The sequence below is a fragment of the Dipodomys spectabilis genome, unplaced genomic scaffold, assembly GCF_019054845.1.
Source record: "Dipodomys spectabilis isolate Male_0828 unplaced genomic scaffold, ASM1905484v1 ptg000054l, whole genome shotgun sequence".
In the NCBI taxonomy this organism is placed as follows: domain Eukaryota; kingdom Metazoa; phylum Chordata; class Mammalia; order Rodentia; family Heteromyidae; genus Dipodomys; species Dipodomys spectabilis.
In genome coordinates, this window is record NW_024870731.1 from 6,188,402 (window position 1) to 6,214,801 (window position 26,400).

The 26,400-nt window shown below is 40.4% G+C and overlaps 1 protein-coding gene across 2 annotated transcripts in view; it reads left to right on the forward strand.

The window, feature by feature from the left end:
* Positions 1-247: 247 nt before the first annotated feature.
* The window catches only part of Nek4 (NIMA related kinase 4), a 31,216-nt gene continuing 5,063 nt past the window's right edge, over positions 248-26,400 (forward strand). The window contains exons 1-14 of one of the 2 annotated variants that reach the window (XM_042680169.1): positions 248-481; positions 3,639-3,905; positions 4,760-4,957; positions 5,117-5,224; positions 7,926-8,080; positions 11,620-11,761; positions 15,877-16,278; positions 17,553-17,702; positions 18,415-18,561; positions 20,506-20,572; positions 21,545-21,642; positions 23,204-23,292; positions 25,425-25,630; positions 26,241-26,374. In XM_042680169.1, the coding sequence (XP_042536103.1) occupies positions 389-481; positions 3,639-3,905; positions 4,760-4,957; positions 5,117-5,224; positions 7,926-8,080; positions 11,620-11,761; positions 15,877-16,278; positions 17,553-17,702; positions 18,415-18,561; positions 20,506-20,572; positions 21,545-21,642; positions 23,204-23,292; positions 25,425-25,630; positions 26,241-26,374 (2,256 nt within the window). In that variant the 5' untranslated portion in view covers positions 248-388. The remainder of the gene's footprint in view (positions 482-3,638; positions 3,906-4,759; positions 4,958-5,116; positions 5,225-7,925; positions 8,081-11,619; positions 11,762-15,876; positions 16,279-17,552; positions 17,703-18,414; positions 18,562-20,505; positions 20,573-21,544; positions 21,643-23,203; positions 23,293-25,424; positions 25,631-26,240; positions 26,375-26,400) is intronic. The other variant, XM_042680170.1, reaches the window with a different exon arrangement.

The window sequence follows — 26,400 nt, forward strand, 5'->3', positions numbered from 1 at the left end:
ACGGCTCAGACCGGAACCCATCCCAACTTCAATCCTGCAGCTGGACTGAGATTCCGGAAGTCGGCCTCACTCTGGTGGGCTCGCTCTAGCCGCCCAGCGCCGAGGCTCTATGTCAGGTCCTCCCGGAGCTACGGAACCACTCTGGCCGCGCAGATGGCGCCTCTATGGTAAGGTCCTTGGCTGTCGGAGCATGCGCGGGACTTCCCCAACAGGATCGCTATGGCAGCGGCGTCGCGGTGGGCCGGGCTTCGGTGCAGTGGCCAGGCCTTCTCCTCTGCCGACCTCTCCGCCGCCTCTTGGGCATGAGCGGGGCCTCCCGCCACGGCCTGCTGCCCTACCTGCCGGCGCCCCCGCTGCAGGATCCCGAGGGTGGGCCCGCGCTGGGAACATGCTCCATTCCGCCTACTGCTACGTGCGGGTCGTGGGCAGGGGCAGCTACGGGGAGGTGACGCTCGTGAAGCACCGGCGGGACGGCAGGCAGGTCAGCGGGGCCGGGCCGGGGCCGGGCCGGGCGAGGGCCTCAGCGGGCCGGGGTGCGCCCAGTGCGCGGTCTGTAGGTCTAGGCCCGGGATGGTGTGAAGGGGATCTTCGCGGACCACACTTCCTTGGGAAAATCTTCCTGGACTATGAAGACAAGGCCAGGCCCACTGCGATATACACCCCAAACCCCTCTACTTTTGTAGTATTAATTAGTGGGCTTGACCTGCACAGTCCTCTCCCACCCCTGATATATCCCCGAGAGCAGATAATGCATTCCCAGGACCTGACAGCACAGCTTTTGTAACAACCACCTCCTCCACCACCACCACGTCCTCCTCCTCCTCCACCTCCTCCTCCTCCTCCTCCTCCTCCTCTACCACCACCTCCTCCTCCACCTCCTCTACCACCACCACCACTTCCTCCTCCTCCTCCTCCTCCACCTCCTCCTCCACCTCCTCTACCACCACCACCACTTCCTCCTCCTCCTCCTCCTCCTCCACCTCCTCTACCACCACCTCCTCCTCCACCTCCTCCTCCACCTCCTCTACCACCACCACCACTTCCTCCTCCTCCACCTCCTCCTCCACCTCCTCTACCACCACCACCTCCTCCTCCTCCTCCTCCTCCCCCCCTTTCCTTCCCCCCTCCTCTTTTTCCTTCTTTCCTTCCTCTTGGCCTTCTCCTTTGCTCCTTCTTAATTCTTTTTAGTTTAGTTTATTATGCTTTAAATAGCAAAGTAAAAGACAAATACCAAAACCTCATGTTCCTAATAAATGAAATTCTAAAACATTTTTGTCAGTACATCATATGGAATTTCCTCCTCATATTTTTATGTTTGAAGTAGACATTACTTAAATAATTACATGTTTCTCTTATATTCATACCTACCTTGGCAATTTTACATAGGTTTAAACCTTATAATTATTCTTTAATAAATATAAAAGGATAAAAATGTCAATGAAATTTGGGCAAATATATTACTATTCATTATAATTCACCTAGTTGTTGGTTTATTTCATGCCATTATTACATAAATTTTTATAGTGCTGAGTTTGATATTAATAATAGAGCATCAGTGTTTGATGGTATAACTACTGTGTAAATTTTAATGAATTTTTTTCTTTTTTTTTCTGCCAGTTCTGGGGCTTGAACTCAGGACCTCAGTACTGTTGCTGAGCTTCTTTTGCTCAAGGCTACCTATTCTACCACTTGAGCACCACTTCCAGCCTTTTCTGATTATGTGGTACTGAGGAATTGAACCCAGGGCTTCATGAATGCTCGGCAAGCAATCTACCCACTAAGCCACATTTCCAGACCCCTTAATAATTTCTTGAAGGAAGGGCCCCAAATATCCTTTACTGCAGGTTGCTGGGCTCACCTAAAAGTTAGTTCAAACCATCTTCCACCTCACAGCCATGCAGTTGCTCAAGCTGGACAACTTTGATTGTATTCACCTGTCACTATCCCAATAGGCATCTTCTCCATCTCCACTAGTACCAGCTCAGTCCAAAAGCATGGCCACTGGGTCTCAGGTAGACCCTGTCATCTGCCCATCACTTTCACTACATCCTCAGTGGTCTTACTAAAACTTAAATCTGATGTTGTCACTCCTCCTTTGTTTAAAGTACTGTATCCCATCACCCGAAGGATAACATAGTTTATTTATAGGGTGACCATATAATGTTTTGTTCAACTTGGGGTAATTTTGAAACCCAAAGGAAGCACTATTAGTAGTTACACCAAGAGCCAGGCAATGGTGATTCATACCTGTTAATCCTACCTACTGAGATGCATTGAGGATGGTGGTTCCAAGCCAGCCCTGGGAGAAAAGTGTGAGGTTCTTATCTCCAATTAACCAGCAAAAAGTGGAAGACCCTATCTCAAAAAAATAACCCTATGGCTCAAGCCTGTAATCCTAACTACTCAAAAGGCTGAGATCTGAGGATCGTGGATCAAAGCCAGCCTGGGAAAAGTGTGAGACGCTTATCTCCAAACCACCAGAAAACTGGAAGTGGTGCTGTGGCTCAAGTGGTAGGGCACTATACTTGAGCTGAAAAGCTGAAGGACAGCACCCATGCCCAGAGTTCAAGCCCCACAACTGACAAATAAGTAAATAACAGAATGTGCTTAGTGCAATATGTCTGCTTACCCAAGACAAGAAAGAGTTAAATAGTTAAGGGCTCTCTACTCAGAATGTTTTCCTGGTACAATTGTGTTGTCTTTTTGTTGTTGTTCCAGTACTGGGACTTGAACTGGGGCCTCTCACTCTGACTTGGTGTCTTTGTTCAAGGCCAGCATTCTAGTACCTCTAGTTCTGGCCTTGTGCTTTTGCTTGGCTTTTCACTTGGCTGAGGTTGCCAGTTCCACTTCGGGGTTTTTTTTTTTTACTGGTTAATCAGAGAAAAGAGTCTTTCTGATTTGTCTGCTCCAACTGGCTCAACCCTTAGATCTCTACCTTCTGCGTAGGTTGGACTGTAGGCAAAATCCACTGATGCCCAGATTGGATTCACTTTTTTTTTTTTTGTTTTGGTCATGAGTCCTGAATTCTGGGCCTGGGCACTGTCCCTCAGCTCTTCAGCTCAAGGCTAGTGCTCTACCACTTGAGTAACAGTGCCCCTTCTGGCTTTTTCTGCTTATGTGATGCTGAGGAATTGAACCCAGGGCCTTATGCATGCAAGGCAAGCACCCTACCACTGGGCCACCTTCCCAGGCCCTTCACTTTTTAGCTATTGATAAAATTGTATATTTGGTTGTTTTGTCTTTTCCTTGAGGAAGGATCTCAATATGTTACCCAGGCTAACTTTACTTCTCTGGGCCCACTTTTGCTTTGGCCTCTATCTGCAGGCATTTGGTTCAACGAAATTTGTAAAATAAAGACTTCTTGACCCCACAGGATTGTCAGCCCAACTTTTATTTTTTAAAAAAAGTATCATTAGCTGGGTTGGAGATATAAGTGGTAGAGTTCTTGTCTAATATGTACATATGATTTGATCCCCCAGCATTGCAAAAACAAACAAGTATCATTAGAACAATTTTATACTTCCAAAAAAAAGGAGTAGCTTTTCTGAAAGGCTCTAGAGAGCACTTAGATACTTTGGAACTTACAGAAGTACATGTTTACTTGTACATTATAAAAAAATATGTGTTTTCTTCATTAGTATGTCATCAAAAAACTGAACCTCCGAAATGCCTCTAGCCGAGAGCGGCGAGCTGCTGAACAGGAGGCTCAGCTCTTGTCTCAGCTGAAGCACCCCAACATTGTCACCTACAAAGAGTCATGGGAGGGAGGAGACGGTCTTCTCTACATTGTCATGGGCTTCTGCGAAGGAGGTGATCTGTACCGGAAGCTCAAGGAGCAGAAAGGACAGCTTCTGCCCGAGAGTCGAGTGGTAGAGTGGTTTGTACAGATCGCCATGGCTTTACAGGTACCACCTATACTCAGCATCCCGCTTGTTCCAAGGTGGCAAGAGGTTACCAGGTGTATTTTAGCAATTTTTTTCCACAAAATACTTAGTGAAAAAGAATTTTTGGAAAGCCCACTTATAAGCTGAAGTCAGTCCCTCTTAATGTAACTTTACAGTGTTTCTACGTGAAACCTTGATTTAAGTAGATAGGTTTCATCTATAACTGGAGGGAATCCTCTTCTTTACTCTGAGTTGAAAAAGAGCAAAGGATGGCCATGCTTAGTATTTGCTGGCCAAGGGTGTCATGCTGAAAGGTAGCTGGGCTGATTCATATTGTTGTACTTGGGGCTTTGGGCTTCCAGCCTGCTGTGACTAGAGGCTGCAAATGTAAAGCAAGTTTGTGTTTTAATATGCACATACTGTTTTTTTGCTTGGGATTTTTTTTTCCACATACTGTGTTTAAACTGTCACTGGAACTAGAAAGACTTATCCAGAATTAATTGATCTTGTTTATATTTTCAGAGACTCTCTTTAAATAAAAATGATTCTTGTTATTCTTGAAGATGTTACTACGTTCAGGATTTCATCAGTGAGAGTTTGTTAGTATATATTTTTAACTAGATCTAGATGTAGTTGTTAAGTTACCAGGAAACAATTTTGCCAAGTTCTAGACCAGTTGATGCCTAGAACTTAATTTTTATCACTTTGGAAGTGGTAAATGAGACCTCTTATTTAAATATTACAGAATAGTAATATTTTAGTAGGTAGTACCTATGGATCTTTAACTCACAGAATAACTGAAGATACAGAAGAAGCTGGAATAAATAAATAAACCAGTACGTTTATATGTAATGAAATTTCACTTTTCTTCCCAGTATTTACATGAGAAACATATCCTTCATCGAGACCTGAAAACTCAAAATGTCTTCCTGACAAGAACAAACATCATCAAAGTGGGTGACCTAGGAATTGCACGAGTGTTAGAAAATAATAGCGACATGGCCAGCACCCTCATTGGCACACCCTATTACATGAGCCCTGAATTGTTTTCAAACAAACCCTACAATTATAAGGTAAGATTGGGCTGTGAAAGCTGGTTCACCCTGTGTGTGAGAACTTGCTCAGAACTTCAGAACCCATCTGATGAGTTCAGTCAGAATTATCTATGAATCAGAAAAATGTAATTAAGGTGTTTTAACATGTAACCACTTACTGATTTTTTTCTTTTGTAGTCTGATGTTTGGGCTTTGGGATGCTGTGTCTATGAAATGGCCACTCTGAAGCATGCTTTCAATGCGAAAGACATGAATTCTTTAGTTTACCGGATTATTGAAGGAAAGGTAAACAGATAATCTAGAACTAATTGAGCAAGATTTATATAGCTACTGATAAGATCATTGATTTTTTTTCCTTTTTTCTTACATATGCTGGACAAATACTCTACCACTGAAATGTAGCCCCTTCCTCTTTGATTGTTTTATTACTTATTAAGTAGTCATTGATACTGTATTATTAGTTAAGAAAGATGGGTCCCTTCTAGGGGCAAGGTTGAAGTTGAGGAGAAGGGATTGATCATTTCTTAATGCTAATTTGTAAAAGTGGTATAGTAGCTCCAAAGAACCAGCTTTTTGAAACCAGTAGCTGGGAGATGTACAGATTCTTTGAGAGGCTATTAGTATCTTTTGGGAAGTTGGTAAGTGAATATCCTACTTACAATCAGTGTTTCCTTGTTTGTCCTTTTGATAATCATCACAGTTGTTAACACTGCAGAAAGCATTGTATATTGCCATAGTGACTAACTTCATATGTAATTTCCATGAGGTTATGTCATGTCAGTCATCCATGTATTGCTGGCTAACTTTGGACTCTTATTCATCCTACCTCAGCCTCCTACATGCTGGGTTTATAGACAGGTACCACCACATCCAATTATGTACTATTAAGTTCTAAAGTCTTAAGTCACTTCCTGATTTTAATATTATCCCATGACCCATTTAATTTTTTCAGTTTGAAAAAATATTTTAAAATATACACAAAAAAGTTAAATTTGCCAATTCCTGTACTTAAAGAATCAAATAAGAATGTGTGACCCGGCTAGATTAGGAAGATTGTGGCTTGAGATAGGCCTAGTCTGTGTGTGTGTGTGTGTGTGTGTGTGTATTTCCTTTCTGTATAATAATAATAATAATAATAATAATAATAACAACAACAAATTTAAAAAGAGTTTACTCCAGGTGCTGATGGCGCATACCTGTAATCCTGGCTACTCAAGAGGCTGTTTTGAAGCCAGCCCAGTCATGAAACTCCATGATACTCTTATCTCCAATTAACCACCCAGAAACTGGAAGTGGAGTGTTTGCTCAAGTGGTAGAGCAATAACCTTGCACAAAAAAGCTCAGAGACAGAGCTCAGGCCCTGAGTTCAAGCCCTAGGGTCAGCATAGAAAACACTTTTTTTTAAATTAAAAAATTCACAAAACTCTCCCATGCCCATCTCAACCAATAAAAAATGTTGGCATGGAGATATATACTTGCTGTATTGCAGCTACACAAGAAGGGTAAACAGGAAGATTTTGGTGTCTATCCCAGCCTAGGAAAAGAGGGAGATCCTGGCTAGGTGCTAGTGACATACTCCTGTAAACCTAGCTACTTAGAAGGTTGGGATTGAGGATTGAGATTGGAAGCCTGGAGCAGAAAGGGTTGGGAATATGGCTCAAGTTTGAGAGCCCAAACTTCAGTAACATCAAATAAAAAGTATTGAGTGAAACCTCTTACTTTTAATTTCCATACTTGCCTTTAAACAGAAATAACTGAATATATCCACATATACCTGATTCTAAAAAAAATAAACTGAAATTGAGTCAGGCTTTACATAGTATTATAAAACTTACTTTGTCTTTTTGGCTGTGCTAGAATTTGAATTCAGGGTCTTGTGATTGCTAGGCTGATGCTTTACCACTAACCCACACTTCCAGCTCTGGTTTTTGCCTTTTGTTTGTTTTTTGTGTGTGTGTGTGCTGGTCCTGGTGCTTGAACTTGGGGCCTGGGTGCTGTTCCTGAGCTTTTCTGCTAAAGGCTAGCACTCTACTACTTGAGCTACACTTAGGGCTTTTTGGTGGTTAATTGGAGATAAAAGTCTCATGAACTTTCCTGCCTGGGTTGGCTTCGAACCATGATTCTCAGATTTCAGCCTCCTGAGTAGATTACAGGCATGAGCCACTGGCACCTGGGTTTGCTGGTTATTTTTAGGCTAGGATCTTGTTTCTTGTCTTGGCTCATGCCTGGACTTTGATCCACTTACTTTAAGCTTACTATAGTTGCTGGTATCAGAGGTGTTTGCCACATTGTCCAGCTTCCTTTTGTGGAAATGAAGTCTCATGGGAGTTTCTGCCCAGGCTGTCATGGAAATGCAGTTAGTATCAGCCTTTCACATAGCATATATTATGCTATGTTGTTGTGCCACTGCACCCTGCTGTGGGTTGACAAAGAGTCTTTTTTGCCTAAGCTGACTACAAACCATGATCTTCTCAAACTCGGCCTCCCAGGTAGCTAGGTTTACAGTTGAGCCACTAACACCTGGCACGCAGCTTGTATTTTTTTTTTTTTTTAATGTATGAGGGACATATTTCCTGGTTAGTACTTGTCTTTTTTTTCAAAGGAGCTATCTAGTATTTTATCAGAATATACCATAATTTATTTCACAACTCCTCTATGGATATATTTAAGTTGTTTTTACTTGTTGACTACTGGAAGAACAACACTGCATTAAACATCTCAGTATATGCATCTTTACTGCGATGTATGCTCTTAATTTTCTGAAGGAGAGATTTCTAAAATGGGGCTGCTGGGTTGAAGGCAATAGTTTTACTATCTTAAACCTGCTGTTACAAACTAGTACCAATATACTTACTGTAGACGAATATGCTAGTTACTGCCTACTTCTGTGGATAAATAAGTAATTTAAATAAATACTGGTACTTTCTACTTTTACTTTGCTTTATGAGATCATTAGTCCTAATTGTAGCATTGCTTTTCTTTGTAGCTGCCACCAATACCAAGAATTTATAGCCCAGAGCTGGCAGAACTGATCAGAACAATGCTGAGCAGACGGCCTGAAGAAAGACCCTCTGTGAGAAGCATCCTGAGGCAACCTTACATAAAACACCAAATATCCTTATTTTTGGAGGCCACAAAGGCGTAAGATACTTCTCTTGTAAATTACAGGGCTAAAGAGATGGCATAAGGGCTGGGAAGGTGGCTCAGTGGTAGAGTGCTTGCCTTGCATGCCTGAGGCCCTGGGTTCAATTCCTCAGCACCACATAAGCAAAAAGAAAAAAGCTGGAAGTGGCGCTGTGACTCAAGTGGTAGAGTGCTAGCCTTGAGCTGAAGAGCTGAGGGACAGCGCCCAGGCCCAGAGTTCAGGCCCCACAACCGGACCCCCCAAAAAAAAGATGGCATAAAAGATGTTAGCTTCTGTAATTTTCATATGCAAGAATTTATAGTGAGTTGTTTGTTTTTTTTAAATGCAGGTACTGGAGCTTAAACTCAGGGCCTGATCATTCAGCTTTTTCCATTGAAAGATCCTTAGCCATTTCCACTTAAAGCTTGTGTTTACCACTCGAGCCACAGCTCTATTATCAACTTTTTGCTAGTTAATTGGCGATATGAGTCTCTGGCTCCCAACCTCAATCCTCAGCCTTCTGAATGTGAGCCACCAGCCCCTGGCCCTGAGTTTTCTTTAAACAGGAAGTAAAAAAGCATGATTAGAATATGGGAGAAGGCAAAATTCTACCCTCTGAGGGTTTTTTGTTTAGCCCTGAGAAGTTAAGGGGCATAAGATAAATTAACAGGAGAAAAACATACAAAATTTGTTTAACAAGTCTTATGTGACACGGTAGCTCTCATGAGGACCCAAAGAAGTGGCAAAACCTAAATGCATCTTTACTAATCTGAGCAGAGGAAAAGTAACTATGAACTAGATGGAGAGGCCAAAGGAAGATTAGACGTTTTAATAAGGTCTGTTTGTTTATACAGAGCTTTCTTCTACTTCTTAATGATAAGAATGTTACTTTCCTTCTGGTATGTGAGTTTCATCTTTAGTTTTCAAGAATCAGGAGGAGAGGGTTAGATTACCCTTTTTATACCTTCCCTCCCTCCCTCCCTCCCTCCCTCCCTCCCTTCCTTCCTTCCTTCCTTTCTTCCTTCCTTCCTTTCCTCCCTCTTTTATTATGTGGTCCAGGCTGGCACAAAACTTGCCTCTATCCTGCCTTTGCCTCCTAAGTGCTATTATAGGTATCACTATACATGCTGGTTTGTTTTGGCAGTCCTGAAAACTGAACCAGATTATGTCTCCTACCACTTAGCTATATCCCTGATCACACCAGTTGTTTGATTTTGGCAGTACTTAGGTTTGAATGCATAGCTTGACAGGGAGGAGCTCTTCTACTTTAGCCACTGCTGTGCTTCTGGCTTTTTGGTGGTTAATTGGAGATCAGTCTCACTGATTTTCTTGGTATACTGGCTTCGAACCAAGATCCTCAAATCTCAGCCTCCCTGAGTGGTAATGATCTCAAGTGTGAGCCACCAGACCCTGACTTTTCTTTGTCTTTTCAGTGTGGGATTGAACATAGGGCCTAGTACATGCTAAACAGGTGTTCTACCACTTGTGCCATTCCTCCAAGCCATAACTTGTTGGATGGTATTGGAATTTGAGTTCAGGGTCTTGTGCTAGCTAGCTAGGTAGGCACTATACTAATTGAGCCATACCTCTAGTCTGTTTTGCTCTGTTTTTTTTTTTCTTTCTTTTCTGAGACAGGGTATCACTTTTTTTCCTAGAAAGATCTGGAGCTACGGTCTTCCTAAACACTTCTTAGTAACTAGGATTACAGACATCCACAAGCATACATGGCTTGTAGTTTTTTTTCCACCCAGTATTGAGGCTTGAATTCAGGGCTTGGACACTGTCCATTAGCTTTTTTCTGCTGAAGGCTGGCACTCTACGACTTGAGCGACAGCTTCATTTCTGGCTTTGCAATTGGAAGTAAAAGTCTCAAGGACTTTCCTGCCCCAGCTGGCTTCAAACAGTGATCCTCCAATCCCAGCCTTCTGAAGAGCTATGATTACAGACATGAGCCACCAATAATACTGTGCTTGAGCTTCATCTTTTGTTTGTTTGTTTTTGTTGATTGTGGGGCTTGAACTCTGGGTCTGGGCTCTGTCCCTGAGCTCTTCAGCTCAGGGGTAGCACTCTACCACTTTGAGCCACAGCACTACTTCTGGTTCTCTTGTGGGTTTATTGGAGATAAGAGTCTCACAGACTTTTCTGCCCAGGCTGGCTTTGAGCCTCAATCCTCAGATCTCAGCCTCCTGAGTAGCTAGGATTACAGGCGTGAGCCACCCACTGGTTCCCAGCTCCATCTTTTTTTGAGAGTTGCTTCTATTGTCAAGAGAAAACTCAGAGTTGTAAATGAAGTTGAAAAATAAATTATTTTTTCCACATTTGTTCTAGGAATTCTCATATGCTCAATTTTAAAAGTGTGGCTTTGTAAATAGAAGATAAGTATAAAGGAGTGGAAAGAGGAATTAGCTTCAAAGCAATGAATTTCATGGTACATCTTAATCTAGGGTACCTGCTTTGTCTAGGAAAAAGTCTTTTTTAAAAAAATTTGTCAACATGGGGCCTCTCAGGGTATCCGGGAGCCAGGCCTCTGTGGCCATTTGTTTCCACTAATACGTGCTGAAGGATCAGCTGCTGTATTTTTTTTTGGTTTTTTTTTTTTTGAGGTAAGACATTTCAACTTTGAAATTGCTGGCTTTCAGGCAGTTACAACCATGGCTTAATAAGGACCATCATTTTGTTCACATTGTTTATAATTTTCGAACAGACCTTTGTTCTTCCATTAGTCTGATCTTCGTGCTCTCCTTTAATTTTCCAAAAGTGTAGGCTACTAAGACAGGTTATGATACTATTCCTACATACTTTTCTTTCTTTTTTTTTTTTTCTGGTCCTGGGGCTTGAACTCAGAGCCTGGGCTCTGTTCCTGAGCCTCTCTGTGCTTAAGGCTAGCACACTCTACCACTTGAGCCACAGCACCACTTCGGGCTTTTTCTGTTTATGTGGTACTGAGGAATTGAACCCAGGGTTTCATGCATGCTAGGCAAACACTCTACCACTATGCCACATTCCTAGCCCTCTTATATACATGTATCCTCAAGTCAGAAAATGTACACTGACCATTTTTACTATCAAAATTGGTGAAGCAGTTGTGGTTTTATTGTGAACATGTAAAACTTATCCTGGTACTTCTATATCTGAGGGTTTTTATTTTGGAATAATTTCATACTTACAGAAAAGTTGCCGAGTAGTGCAGAGTTTCTATTGCCTCTGCATCTGTTCTGTTTTAGCCTCTGACCTAACTCCAGATTTTATTTGGCTTTCACTAGTCTTTCCTCTGAAGTATAATTTACCATTCCAGCATTCAGTTTGGGATTCCATAACACATTTAGTTCTCAATGTTTCCTTAATCTCCTGGGGTCAGTGATAATTTTTTGCTTTCTTTGTGTCTTATGATCTTGACATGTGTTTTATAAAATGCCTCCTATATTTTTTAAAAATTCTATTATCTGTCAAGTGGTACAGTTCTATAAGGAAGTGCAATATATGCATACATTTTTCACATATATATAAAACCCTTGATCTTCACTCTGTTGATTATAACCTTTTCTTCTTTATAAAGAAAAACTTCCAAAAATAACATAAAAAATGGTGACTCTAAATCCAAACCTGTTGCTGCGGTCATTTCCAGAAAGGCAGAATCAGACCATGACGTGATCCACCACCACCCTCACTGTTCTGAGGCTTCCAAGACATATGTAATGGTACGTTTCTTTTTAAAGGATCATGTTTTAGAATCTATGTAGCAAAGTAGATTATCTAAGAAAATTATCTAATAGGGAAATGATTTTGCTTTATTTAAAATTCTGTTGTGCAATGACTTCTGCATTAAAAAGAAAAAATACTGGTGAGGGCAGGTTCTTTAAGTTACTGCATCTACACAGCCTGTCAACTTGTGCATGAAGTCAGTACCTTAATAACTTTTTAGATGAATTTTGCATAGCATTAACTATTTTAAAATGGACAGTTATATACATTCAGAGTGTTGTACAGCCATTATTTCTTATCTAGTTCCAAACTGTTTCCATCAGCCCAAAGGAAATCCTATATGTTAAGCAGTCACTGCCCATTTCTTCCTTGCCTGGCAACTGCCAATGTGTTTTCTGTTTCAGGAATGTACCCATCCTGGACATTTCACCCGAATGGAGTCACATAATGTCACCATTTATATCTGGCTTGTCTTACTGTGTTTTGAAGGTTCCTCCATGAAGACTATATCAATATCTCAGTTCTTTCTAGGCCTGACTATTAGTCCATTATATGTGTGTAGCATATTATTAGTCCATTATATGTGTATAACACACACATATATGCTACATGTGTACCCATTTACCTATTGATAAACATTGGGAATTGCTGTGAACATCTATATGCCTGTGTTTGAATACCCATTTTCAGTTCTTAGGGATATATACCTAGGAATGGGATTGCTGGGTTAAATGGATAATTCTAAGTTTAACTTTTTGAGGAGTCTCATATTGTTTTCCCAGCAGTTCTGTCGTCTTACAGTCACCACCACTTGTTATGTTTTGGTCTTATTTTTTATTAACATATATTGTCCAAATAATAGTTTCATTATGACAGTATCATACCATGTGTATAATGTACTTTGATAATATTCGTTTTCCCATTATCTGCCCTTATTCTCTTTCCTCACACTGGTTCCCTTCTGTGTTTCTTTTGTTTGTTTTTGGTGTGTGTGTATGTGTGCTGGTCCTGGGGCTTGAACTCAGGACATAGGTGCTGTTCCCAAGCTTTTTTTGCTCAGGGTTAGCACTGTACCTCTTCAGCCACAGCTCCACTTCTGGCTTTTTTTGGTAGTTAAGTGGAGGTAAGAGTCTTTTTGCCTGGTCTTTTTTTGCCTTTGAACCATGATCCTCAGATCTCAGCTTCCTGAGTAACTAGGATTTTATAGGCATGAGCCACCAGTACCCACCTTTTTTTTCTTTTTTGTGATAGCCATCCTAATGGTTGGGAAATAGATATCAGTGTAGTTTTGATTTGTATTTCCCTAATCATTAATAATGTTAAACTTTTTTGTTCTTTTTGGCCAGTCTTGGGGCTTGAACTCACGGCCTGAGCACTGTCCCTGAGCTTTTTTGGCTCGAGGCTAGCACTCTGCCATGTGAGCCACAGTGCTACTTTCGGCTTTTTCTGCTTATGTGGTACTGAGGATTTGAACCCAGGGCTTCATGTATGTTAGACAACACTCTACCACTAAGCTACATTCCCAGCCCCTAAAAAAATTCTTTCATGCTCATTTATGTATCTTCTTTGGAAAGTGTCTGTTGAAATCCCTTTCCCATTTTTTATTTGGATTATCTAGGGTTTTGTTGGAGTTTTCTATATTCTAACTATCAATCACTTCTTAGATATATGAATTTTAAGTTTTTTCCCACTGTGTGGGTTGCCTTTTGACCCTATTATGGTCTCTTTATTTTATTTCATTTTTTTATTGTGAGACTACCATACAGAGGAGTTACAATTACATGGGCAAGATAACGAGTACATTTCTTATCAAGCTGGTCTCTTTTTTTAAATTTAAATTTTATTTTATTGTAAAGGTGATGTACAGAGGGGTTACAGTTACACATAAGTAAGGTAATGAGTACATTTATTGTCCAACATTATTACCCCCTCCTATTATGGTCTCTTTTGATGCATAAAAAATTTAATTTTCACAGTCTTATTTTTCTGTTTTTTCTTTTGTAACTCTGTCTTTGGTGTCATATCCAAGAAAGCACTGCTAAATCCAATGTCATGCTCTGGTTTTTTCTAAGATTTTTATGGTTTTAGCCCTTACCATTTAGATCTTTGATCCTTTTTCAGTTAATTTTTTTTGTCTAGGGTGTTAGGAAAGGTCCACAACTTCTTTTTTTTTTTGTGGGTTGTGGGGCCTGAACTCTGGCCCTGGGCACTGAGGAAGCGAACCCAGGACCTCATGTGTGCAAGGCAAGCACTCTACCACTGAGTCACCTTCCCAGCCCCTACAACCTCATTTTTTTTTTCTGTATGTAGATAGTTTTCTCAGCACCATTGCTGTTGTTTAAATGTCCTCACCAAAATTCATGTTAAAATTTAATTCTGAGATATTAAAAAAGTGAGACCAAGTGGGACCTTTGAAACATGATTAGGTTATAAAAACTGGGTCTGCATTGATGGATTAATGGGTTGATGGTGTATTTTGAGAAAGGTTCTGTTAAAAAAGCCCGTTTGGCTCTGTCTTTTAGATATTTTCCACTCATCATGTGACTTCCTGCGTCACTTTGGGACTCTGCAGAGCCCCACAATTAACAAGACCCCCACCAGCTGTGGCCTCCTCACGTTGTGCTTCCCAGCCTTCAGAACTGTGAACTAAGTAGTTTTTTTAGTTTGTGTGTTCCAGTATTGGGATTTGAACTCAGGCCCTCATGATTTTGCTTGTGCTCTGCAGCTTGAGCCACCTGCCTCTACTTCTAGCTCTTTGGTGGTTAATTGAAGAAAAAAGTATCACAGATTTTCCTGCTCAGACTTGCTTTGTACCTTGATCCTCAGATCTCAGCTTCCTGAGTAGTTAGGATTATAGGCCTAGGCCACTAGTGCCCATCTAAACTAAGTAATTTTTTAAACATTATTTATTTTTAATTATTTATTTTTGTGATATTGGGCTTTGATCTCAGGGCCTTGAGTTTGATAATTAACTTAATTAGCTAAGTTTTCATTAGCAAACAATAGTACAAGAAGGGCAACTGATTTTTGTATGCTGATTTTGTCTTCTGTTACTTTACTAAATTTATTTATCCTAGCAGTTTATTTTTGTGGAATTGTTACCATTTACATACAAGATCATAACGTCATAGAGTTCCTGCCTGGGCTGGCTTTGAATTGTGATCCTCAGATCTCAGTCTCCTGAGTAGCTAGGATTACAAGTGAGAGCCACCAGCGCCTGGCTTTTTTTTTCTTTAAATAATTTTCAGTGCAGCCTTTCATATATAACTTGTCTTATATTAAGATGTAAAGTGGTATTTTCCCCTTTATTCTGTTCTTGTGGAGTGTAATGTTAATTGGTGAGTATGCTGAACAATCTTTGTATTTCAGACATAAATCTGACATAAAGATCATATTTTAACCATGTTTTGTTTATTTCTTTTCTACAGCTGGTTAACCTTTTTAAAGTTGCTTTTTAAAAAAAGAAAAGCGTGTTAGGATTTGAACTCATGGCTTTGCACATTTTAGACAGGTGCTCTACCATTGAGTACATTCCTAGCCTTTCATTTGAACCATTTTTAAGTATGCAATCCTGTGTCCTTAATTACATTCACAATTAGTGGTCCACCATCACCAGCACCTTCCAGAAACATTTCATGTACCCATTAAGCTAAGCTGTAATGCCTTCTTATTTTCCGTGTCTTCAGAGCCTAGTAACCATGTTCAATTTCTGTTTCTATGAATTGTTCTATCCGAGATATTTTGTATAAGTAAAATCACATGCATATCCTTTTGTGTCTGTCTTTTTTATTTAGCATATTTTCATGTTTATTTACTTCATAGCATAGTCTATATATACCACATTTTATTTATTCATCTGATAATGAACATTTGGGTTTTTTCTACTTTTCGGCTATTTTGAATAATGCTTCTAGAAACATTGGCAGACACATATCTACTTGAATTCCTGCTTTTAGTTCTTTGGAATATATACCTACACAAGGAATTGCTGGGATATATGCTAATTCTGTTTGCTTAATTTTTAGAGGAACCTGTTAGTCCACTTTGAGTTAATTTTTGTATATGCTATGAGGAATGCTATGCTAACTTGGAAACATATGCTTTTGCTCAGGGTGAAGACAATTGTTTGACCCAAGAGAGACCTGTGGTTATTGGTCCCTTGAAATCGCCTGCTAGTCCAAAAGGCCACACTGGCAAACCAGACATGAGCAAGACTACAGAATCATTAGCTACGATTAGTAGAGTAAATATTGACATCTTACCTGCAGAAAGGAGAGACTTAATGAATGATGGCTCAGTTCAAGAGAATCAACCAAGACATTTAGATGCTGCTAATGAGCTAGGTCAGTGTACCATTTCTCAAGTGAAAGAGAAGACACAGGACAACACGGAATCCAGGGCTCAGCCTGAAATCCCGATTCCCATACGGTGCTCTGATAATGGCCATAGGGAGGGAAATGAACCAGTGAAGCCATTCCAGCACCTAAATAAAGACCAGAGGCCAAAGGACCAGGTAAGTAATAAGTACTAGGAGTGATATATACTAGGAGACAGATAAGTTTCGGAGACAGTGTGGTTACAAAGTGTGAGTTTGCTTTGGTTTCTCATGTTAGGAAAATCAGTTATTTTGTGTGCCAGTTTAAACTTAGGTGTTTTTTTTTTCATCACTCAAAAAAAAATCCATGCTCAGTTTTACTCTCCCTTCTCCTTCCCTCAACCCTTGTAACATTTGTCCCCATAGATTTACCTATTTAGACATTTCTTATAAATAGAATAATACAATGTATTACCTTTTGTGTCTGGTTTTAAACATGTTTTCCAGGTTTTCCCATGGTATCTACCAGTATTCTTTTTATTACCAAGTGCATTCTCCTGAACGTACCCATGATAATTTAAATATCTTTTCATTATTTAATTATATTTGGGTTGTTTCTGTTTTGGGGTTACTGTGGATAATGCTGCTATGAATTTGTGTTTGATTTGTTTTTGTAGTACTGGAGACCAGACACAAGGCCATGTGTGTGCTAGGCAGGTAGCTCTACCACTGAGCTCAACCGTGCTTTGAATATCTGTGCCTGTGTTTTTGTATAGATGTGCTTTTTCAGTTCTGCTGGGTAAACAAACATGTAGGAATGGAATTTCTAGGTCATTTGGTAACTGCTTAACTCTTTGAGGTACCATAAATCTATTTTCCAAACTATAAAACTACCAACTACTAACAGCATTTTTTCCACAGTCTTTTTCCACTTTTACCACAGTCTTTACCAACACTTACTCTTATCCCTCATTTGATCATAGCCATCATCATAATGGGTATGCAGTAGTTCTTAATGTAGTTTTGAACTAGAGATATTGAGCTTTTTTGGTTTTTTTTGGTCAGACATGGGGCTTGAACTAAGGGCTTGGACACTGTTCCTGAGCTCTTTTGCTCAAGGCTACCACTCTACCACTTGGACCTACAGTTCTACTTCCAATTTTTGAGTGGTTAACTGGAGGAGCTGGGTGCCAGTGGCTCACGCCTGTGATCTTAGCTACCCAGGATGCTGAGATCTGAGGATCTCGGTTCAGTGCAGCCTGGGCAGGAAAGTCTGTGATAATCTTATCTCCAATAAACCACCAGAAAACCAGAAGTGGCACTGTGGCTCAAGTGGTAGAGCACTAGCCTTAAGCAAAAGAGCTCAGGAACAACACCCAGGCCCTGAGTTCAAGCCCCAAGACTGTCCCCCGCTCCCACCACATTCTCTGGAATTCTTCTGTATATGTTTGCTTTGTTTTATTGTTTTTAAGGAACAAGTTGCTGATGAATATATTATGGAAAAGCAGGGCACAATCCATCTTGGTTTGCAGCCACACAACTCTGAGTCTGAACCATCCCTTTCCCGACAGCGATGGCAGAAGAAAAGAGAACAGACTGAGCACAGCGGGGTAAAGAGCCAGGTCAGCAGAGATCTGGCTTATTGAGATGCTCTCCATTGTGCTGTTGCTTGAGATTCTGGTTTCTGTTTAGTACAATTAACAGTTGCCAAAAAAGCTTTTAAGTAATGCATGGAACATAAGGGGAAGGTGGCAAGGATGAGATGTTTTAAAATATTAGTGCATTGGACATACAGTAAGAATATCAGTCTTCCACAGCAAGAATGGGAATTAAAGAAAATAATTCTCAGGGCTGGGAAGGCGGCTCAGTGGTAGAGCACTTGCCTTGCATGCATGAGGCCCTGGGCTCGATTCCTCAGCACCACATAAATAGAAACAGCTGGAAGTGGCGCTGTGGCTCAAGTGGTAGAGCACTAGCCTTGAGCTGAAGAGCTGAGGGACAGTGCCCAGGCCGAGTTCAAGCCCCATGACTGACCAAAATAAATAAATAAATAAATAAAAATAAGGGAATTCTCCCATCTACTGCACAATATCATGTTACCTCCTTTCTTAAATTACCTTCCATAGGTAGCTTTTTTTGAGATCTTAAAGGACCATTCACCTTTGGCAGTCTCTTTATTAAACACACACACACACACACACACACACACACCAATGTTTTGAAGTTTTTAGGGACAAATCACTAACAAATACTCAGGGGGCTGGCAAATAGGGGAACTTTGGAAATAACAATATATGAAACTGACAATCTCCTCTCCTTTTTAAATTATTTAAGTTAAAAGAAGCACCTCCTCAGTTTTTGCCCTCTCATCCTACTGTTGGAAAAGTGAATGTCATATCAACACGAAACGTTGAAAACCAAAGTAGACTAGCCAGTGAATCTGTGAGCCGTTCTACAAACAGTGAGATATCATCATCAAAGGTTTGTGAGTGTGTGTGTGTGTGTGTGTGTGTGAGAGAGAGAGAGAGAGAGAAGAGAGAGAGAGAGAGAGAGAGAGAGAGAATGAGAGAGAGAATATGTCTTGTTTTGTTGAGACACAATTTCTTCATATAACCCAGGTTGGTATAGGTTGAGATCCTCCTGCTTCAGCCTCCTGAATGCTACATTTACTGGCATTGACACCATGCCTAGCTCTTATGTTTTTTTTTTTTGGATTGGTCATAGGGCTTGAGCTCTGGGCCTGGGCACTGTCCCTCAGCTCTTCAGCTCAAGGCAAGTGCTCTACCACTTGACCTACAGCGCCACTTCCCATTTTCTGGTGGTTTATTGGAGATAAGAGTCTTAAAGACTTTCCTGCTAGGGCTGGCTTTGAATCGCGATCCTCAGATCTCAGCTTCCTGAGTAGCTAGGATTACAGGTGTGAGCCACCAACGTCCAGCTAGTATGTTGTTTTTTTTTTTTTTAAACCTTTTTATAAAGCTTTTTGGTTATAAAATCTTGTGTATGCTGTTAAGTGTTATATTAAAACAGCTCAGGAAAAACAATGTCAGTCCTGCTCTTTTTGCTGAACCCTGGAAGGGACTAAGTTGTATTTCACAGTAGAAGGTTTGATTGAACCACATAGATTCTGTGGTTCCAGAGATGATCACTTTGTGTTAGTTAAGACGATCAAGTAGATTTTGTATAAGAAATGAAAAAAGTAAGACCAGGTACTCATGTGTAATCCTACATGCATAGGAATAATGGTGACCATAGAGATTGAAGCCAGCCTGGCCAGAAAAGTTCATGTAGCTCCTTTTCAACCTATACCTGGGTGTGGTGGTGCATACCTATTGCCCTAAGCTGTGTAGGAGGCTGATATTGGGAGGATCTCAGATGAGGCCAATTTGAGCAGAAAAATCTCTGACACTCACCTCTGCAGGGGGAAGCTTGGCAAAGTGGCACATGCCTATGATCCCAGAAACAATAGGAAGTCTAAGTAGGTGGATTGCAGTTGAGATGCTTGTGTGAGCAGGAGGTGAAACCCGATCATAAAAATAACCAGTTTATCCAGGCACTGGTAGCTCACAACCTATAATCCTAGCTACTCAGGAGACTGAGAGCGGAAGATCACAGTTCAAAGCCAGCCCAGGCAGGAAAGTCCGTGAGACTCTTATCTCTAGTTAACTACCAGAAAACTGGAAATGGCACTGTGGCTCAATTGGTAGAGCACTTGCCTTGAGTTGAAGAGCTGAGGGACAGCGCCCAGGCCCAGAGTTCAAGCCCCATGACCCCTCCCCTCCAAAAAAAAAATCAATTTAAAAACAAGCCTATACGCATGGCTTGAGTGATAGAACACTAGCCTAGCAAGCACAAGGTCCTTGAGTTCAAAACTCTGGTATTTGTCTCCCAGTTTCCCCTAAAAAGGAATGTGAAAGTCCCTTTTGCCTTTCAAAAAATGAGCATTTTGCAAAAACCAGGTCTGTGATTGTCCCTTTCTAGTAGCAGTAACCCTGGTATGAACATTTCTTTACAGGCTAGTGTAAGATCTTTATGTATTGTTGGATGATAGATTGTACTTTGTGTTACAAGAATAATGAATAGGAGCCAGGCTCTGCTGGCTCATGCCTGTAATCCTAGCTACTTAGAAGCTGAGATCTGAGGTTTGAAACCAGCCTGGGTAGGAAAGTAGGCAGGAAAGTCTGTGAGACTCTTATCTCCAATTAAATCACAGAAAAAGCTGGAAGTGGCACTGTGGCTCAAGTGGTAGATTGCTAGGCTTGAGGACAAGGAGCTCAGGGATAGCTCAGACCCAGAGTTCAAGCTTTAGGAGAAAGCAAGCAAGCAAGAGAAAGGAAGGGAAGCAGGGAAGGAGGGGAGGAAGGGAAGGAAGAAAGAAAGAATAGTGAGTAGGAATTGAAATGACTCTGTGACTTTCTTTAAAAGGATCGACCATTATCAGCCAGAGAGAGGAGACGGCTAAAGCAGTTACAGGAAGAGATGTCCCCTTCAGGTGAAGTTGGCCTCTTTTTTTTTTTTCCCCATCTAAATGACAGGTGATAGTTTGGCTCATGGTCATAAACACTGGTTCTGCTTGTGAGGTATTTTAACTTTCAGAAGGCAATACCCCATTGGGGGAATTGATTTAGGAGGTTTAAAAAAATTGGGGGGAAATTAAATTAAAAAAAAAATTGGGGGGCTGGTAATATGGCTTAGTGGTTGAGTGCTTGCCTAGCATGCATGAAGCCCTGGGTTCGATTCCTCAGTACCACATAAGCAGAAAAAGCTGGAAGTGGCAATGTGGCTCAAGTGGAAGAGTGCTAGCCTTGAGCAAAAGAAGCTCAGGGACAGTGCTTAGGCCCTAAGTTCAAGCCCCAGGGACTGGCAAAAGTTTCTTTTAGAAAACTTTTAGAAAATTATCATAGACTATTGAGTCTGGAATATATTTCACTGGAGAAAGAGGATATTAGAAAAGAGAGCAGAGGACTCTGAATGACAGTAATTCCTGGGAAGTTTCTGGCTGGAAATCAAGTGAATGTTTAATTGGTTTTCACATCCATAACCCGCTAGTCAGAGAAATGCTCTCTTCTAAGCAGCAAAGAGGAAGTCAGGGGAGGTGCTGCCTTGGGCTGAGGGCTGTGCTCATTCCTATTACCATTGTCTAAATGTGGTATTAGCAGTTTTCCTGTATTCAGTGTTGTCTCCAGCACTATGGTAAGCATCTTAAGGTCATTATTTCATATTTATAGAAACTGCCAAAAGTAGGCAGTATTTTCCCCCTTTGGCAAGGAAGAAAACTGAGGTTCTGAGGGGGTTAGGTAACTTGCCCAGAGTTACAGAGCTGGTAGATTCAGAACTAAGATTTGAACTAAAGTGCCCATAGTGATGATAAATGTGCTGTTTGAATTACTTCTGGCTGGACTGTCTTCAATCGAGACCAACCAGCCCATTATAAATAGCTGCTTGGGGATGTTCTTTTTTTCAGGCTCTTCAGTGAGGAGTGCAACTGGGCCAGGGAAACCACAGGAAGAAGGCCATTCCATCCCTACCCGACGGTTCTCTTCTGACTCCAGTATTGCTCAGGTGCTTCAATATTTCTACATCGTACAAGCCTAATACAGAAAATTTCATGAATGTCAGCTCCATGTATTTTAGGGGTAGGGCTGGTTAAGGTATGCCTTTTGCCTCTTGATAAAGAAAGGAACTGGTAAAGTATGATTGTGTTTGATCCATTAAGGGTAGACAACTTTCAATTATTGTAAACATCTGGTAATCTAGTTTAAAAAGTCTATTTGGGGGTTGAGATGCAGCTCAGCCTATAAGGTACCTATAAAGCCCTAGGTTTGATCTTCAGTACTAGAAAAGAAAAAAAAAGAAAAATCTGATTGTTAAAACAAGACTTTCTTCGAGTTTCTACTAGGACACACATTGTGTATTCTACTATGTTGCTAGTATACTCATCTACGTGTCCAGACTTCAATCTCACTTGCTAATCATCGTTAATAAGTTTTCTCTTTGTGTCAAATTAGTTCACCTTCTTTCCTGTGAATGATATAGGAATGCCATCTAGGGGCTAAATGGGTAATTGCAAGGTTTCCAAACCTGGGTTAACCTCCATAATACACCTGACACTCATTTTTCTTGCCATTTGAAAATAATGAAGATATTATTCCTTTAACAGTATCACTTAGTTATTTCACTAATTGAGGCTTCCACCTCCATTTCCCAAAGTTATGCTTTTTTTTTTTTCTGTCATGGGTCTTGAAGTCAGGGTGCTGTCTTTCAGCTCTTCAGCTCAAAGTGAGTGCTCTACTACTTGAGCCACAGCACCACTTCTAGTTTTCTGGTGGTTAATTGGAGATAAGAATCTCATGGACTAGGAAAGCCAGCCTGGGCTGGCTTTGAACCATGATCCTCAGATCTCAGCCTCCTGAGTAGCTAGGATTACAGGTGTGAGCCACCAGTGCCCGGCAAATTATACATTTTGTATTAATTATATCAAGTATTTTTTTTTTTTCGTTTGCTGGTCCTACGGCTTGAACTCAGGGCCTGGGTGCTGTCCCTGATCCTCTTTGTGCTCAAGGCTAGTAGCACTCTTCTACTTGAGCCACAGAACCACTTTTGGCCTTTTTTGAGTACTTTATTAGAGATTAAAGTTTCACGGACTTTTCTGCTTGGCTGGATTTTAAACTGTAATCCTCAGATCTCAGCCTCCTGAGTAGCTAGGATTACAGGTACCTGGCACAGGTAATCTTTTAAAACAGAAAATACAGGAAATACATTGCTTTGATGTAGATAAAATTCTGTAAACTGCAATATTCTTTTTGTAAAAAGGTTTCTGTTTAGAAGTTGATACATTAGAACTAATAACTCACTTTCCTCTGGAAAGGAAATTTCTTCATGATTGACTCATCAGGACCTTGTAAAACCTCACCTTGGTGTTCCTTAGACTTTATTTAGGAACATCATGAGTGAACTGTAGACATCATTTGGAAAAAGTAACTTCGATTTTTGTGTTAGTTAGTTTCTCCTATTAAATTGCAGTAGGAGCACATTGTGTCCAGCCATTGCCTCTAACACTGTTCTTGGGTTATATTCTGGTTATGTTATCACAGGTGATTTTATTTTTTCCAAACATTAATAGGAAAGAAAACTGATTCATTGTCTGTCTGAGGATGAGTTAAGTTCTTCTACAAGTTCAACAGATAAGTCAGATGGGGATTCCAGGGAAGGGTAAGTACTTTTCTATCTCCTGTCAGGAGCTATTTCTGTTTGAATCGATCCTAAATATGCATTTATAGTAGCATTCTGAATTGTAGTAGTCTCATTGATAACATTGTAGTTTGTGGTACATGCTAAAGCTGAAAATATCTTTTCTGTAAGTGCAGTCTAATTTTTTTAAACAAAGGTGGTTTTTATGTTAAATTTTTAAAAAAATGCTGTAAAGATGCAATCTATTATTCAGAATTCTTCTTAGATCTATAAGTTTATAGTTTTCATCATATTTGGAAAAGTTTTAGCCATTATTTCTTTTCTTTTCTTTTTGGTTGGCCGTGGGCACTGTCCCTCAGCTCTTGAGCTCAATGCTAGCGCTCGCTCTACCACTAGAGCCATAGTGCCACTTCCAGCCTTTTCTGCTTATGTGGTGCTGAGGAATTGATCTCACATTTCATGCATGCGAGGCAAGCACTCTACCACTGAGCCACCTTGGCAGTCCCTCCTCTTGCCTGTTGGGATTCTATGTACTCACATGTAGATTAGACTGCTTAACATTCAAAAGCTCATCAATTCTTTGCTCATTTGTTTTCATATATTCTCTTACTGTATCTTCAGTTCACTATATCTTTCTTTTCTTTTCTCTTTCCTTCTTTCTTTTCTTTCTGCACAGGCTATACGGTTTTGTGCATACTAGGCAAGTGCTTGACCACTTTAACCATGCCTCCAGCCAGCAATTTTTCTTCTGCAGTGTTTAGTTTGTTAATTCTATCCCATATATTTAAGACATTGTAATTTTTATCTGGGAAAATTTGATTTATGTCTTGCATGTCTCTCTAGAATGTTCATGTTTTTCTCTACCATGATTTTGTATAATTATAGTAACACTTTAATGTCTCATCTACTAATTCAATCACTTCTGTCATTTCTATTAACTGTTGTTGTTTTCTCTTTACAAATATGTAGTGCTTTCCTTCTTTGCATTCCTGGCTTCCAACTTTTTTTGATTGGATGTCAGACCTTGTGAATTTTATCTCATTGAAGGCTGTCATTTCTGTTTCCTTAAATACTTCCTTCTTGAGGTTTATATTTATGTATAGTTTGGTTGAGCAGAATATATATATAGATTTGGGGGATGTTGCTTTGGGTCCTTCTCCTTTCCAAGAACCCTCCCTTGTTTTCTACAGGCATTGGTTGCCTTGGATGTTGTTCCTTGATTTTGGAATTCAAAAAGGCTAGGTTTCATCCTGTACTTTGAACTACCTGTGGTCTCTCTTCCAGACTTTGCCAGCAGATTTTATTCATTCTCTGTTGCCTTTACATAGTTGGTTTTGTGAAGAGATTATTTAGGAGAGGGTCAGTCTATAGGCTTACATAGCATTTGGAAGCAGAACTACCTAAAGGTCATTTTGCACTAACTCTGAGAGAGAGAGAGAGAGAGAGAGAGAGAGAGAGAGAGAGAGAGAGAACTATTTATGGGTCTTGAACATAGGGGCTGGATGCTATCCCTGAGCTTTTGTGCTCAAGGTTAGTGCTCTACCACTTGAGGCACAGCTCCATTTCCAGCTTTTTAGTAGTTAATCGGAGATAGCAGTCTCAAAGACTTTCCTGCCTAGGCTGGCTTTGACCCAGATCCTCACATCTCAGCCTCTTGAATGGCTAGGATTATAGACATGAACTACTGGTGCCCAGATGCATCTAAATTGTAATGAAAAATTCTCATAAGCTGTGTGCCAGTGCTCATGCTTACAATCCTAGCTACCCAAGAGGCTGAGATCTGGGATTTGAGGTTTGAAGCCAATCCGGGGCAGACAAATCCAAGAGATTCTTATTCCCAGTTAACCAGCCAAAAGTGTCAGAACTAGAAGTATGGCTCAAGTGGTAGAGCACAGCAAGAGCTCAAGGCTGTGAATTCCAAGTCCCAGTTCCAAAACAAAACAAAATTAAATAAAAGCCAAACAAACAACAGGGCTGGAGACATAGTTCAGGTAGTAGAGTGCCAGCCATGCAAGCTGACAGACAGGCCAAGCAAGTGCAATACCCTGAATTGAAGCCAGAAGAAGGGGGAAGGGGAAAGGGAAAAGGAGGAAGAAGAAAAGAAAATTTTCATGAAGCCAATAAATAACAAGGTGAATTTTTCCCCCTTGCAGGAAAAGTCATACAAATGAAATGAGTGACTTGGTACAGCTGATGACTCAGACCCTTAAACTGGATTCTAAAGACAGCTGTGAAGATATCTTGGTACCAAATCCAGTTCCAGAATTCAAACTTCATCGGAAGTATCGTGATACGCTGGTACTTCATGGGAAAGTTGCAGAAGCAGCAGAGGAACTCCAATTTAAAGAGCTGCCTTCAGGTGATCAGGTTATTCTTTCATAGCAGTCTAGGAACTGTGTTTATTAGAGGAACTAATACTATAGTTTTGGCTTTTACAACTTCATTTGGGTATCTGCATAAAAGGTATATCTTACTTTATGTAGCAGATGTATTCCTAAAAGTCACATGAAAATTAACATTTAAAGACAACTGTAAGTAAATCAATATCAGCTGGGCATTGTGATATACTCCTGGAATCTTAGCACTCAAGAGACTGAGACAGGAGGAGCATGTGTATTTTAGGCCAACTTTGTCTTCATAGTGATAATATGTGTGTGTTTGTGTATAGTAGGCTGTCAGTATAACTCAGTGGTAAAGTGCTTGCCTAGCATGTTTAAGGAAGCCCTGGTTTCAGTTGCCAGGAGATATATATATATATATATATATATATATATATCTTATATAAATATACAATCTCCATAAATGTAAATACATTTACATATTTATATCTTATTTTTGTCTTAATAAAAACAAAACAAAATAATTGTGGTGTTCTTGCCTATAGTGGTGAAGGATTTAATTTCCCATATATATATGGGAAAGCACTCTACCACTAAGCCACATTCCCAGCCCTTGTTACTGCTTTTTAGCTATCTTGCCAAGTTCTGAAAGGATCAGAAGAATAATTGAAATCTTGAGAGCTGATGTAATCCAGGCCTTGGGAGTTCAGCTTTTAGAACAAGTGTATGATCTTTTGGAAGAGGAAGATGAATTACAGAGAGAGGTGAGTATCTCATTAGCTGTGTTAAA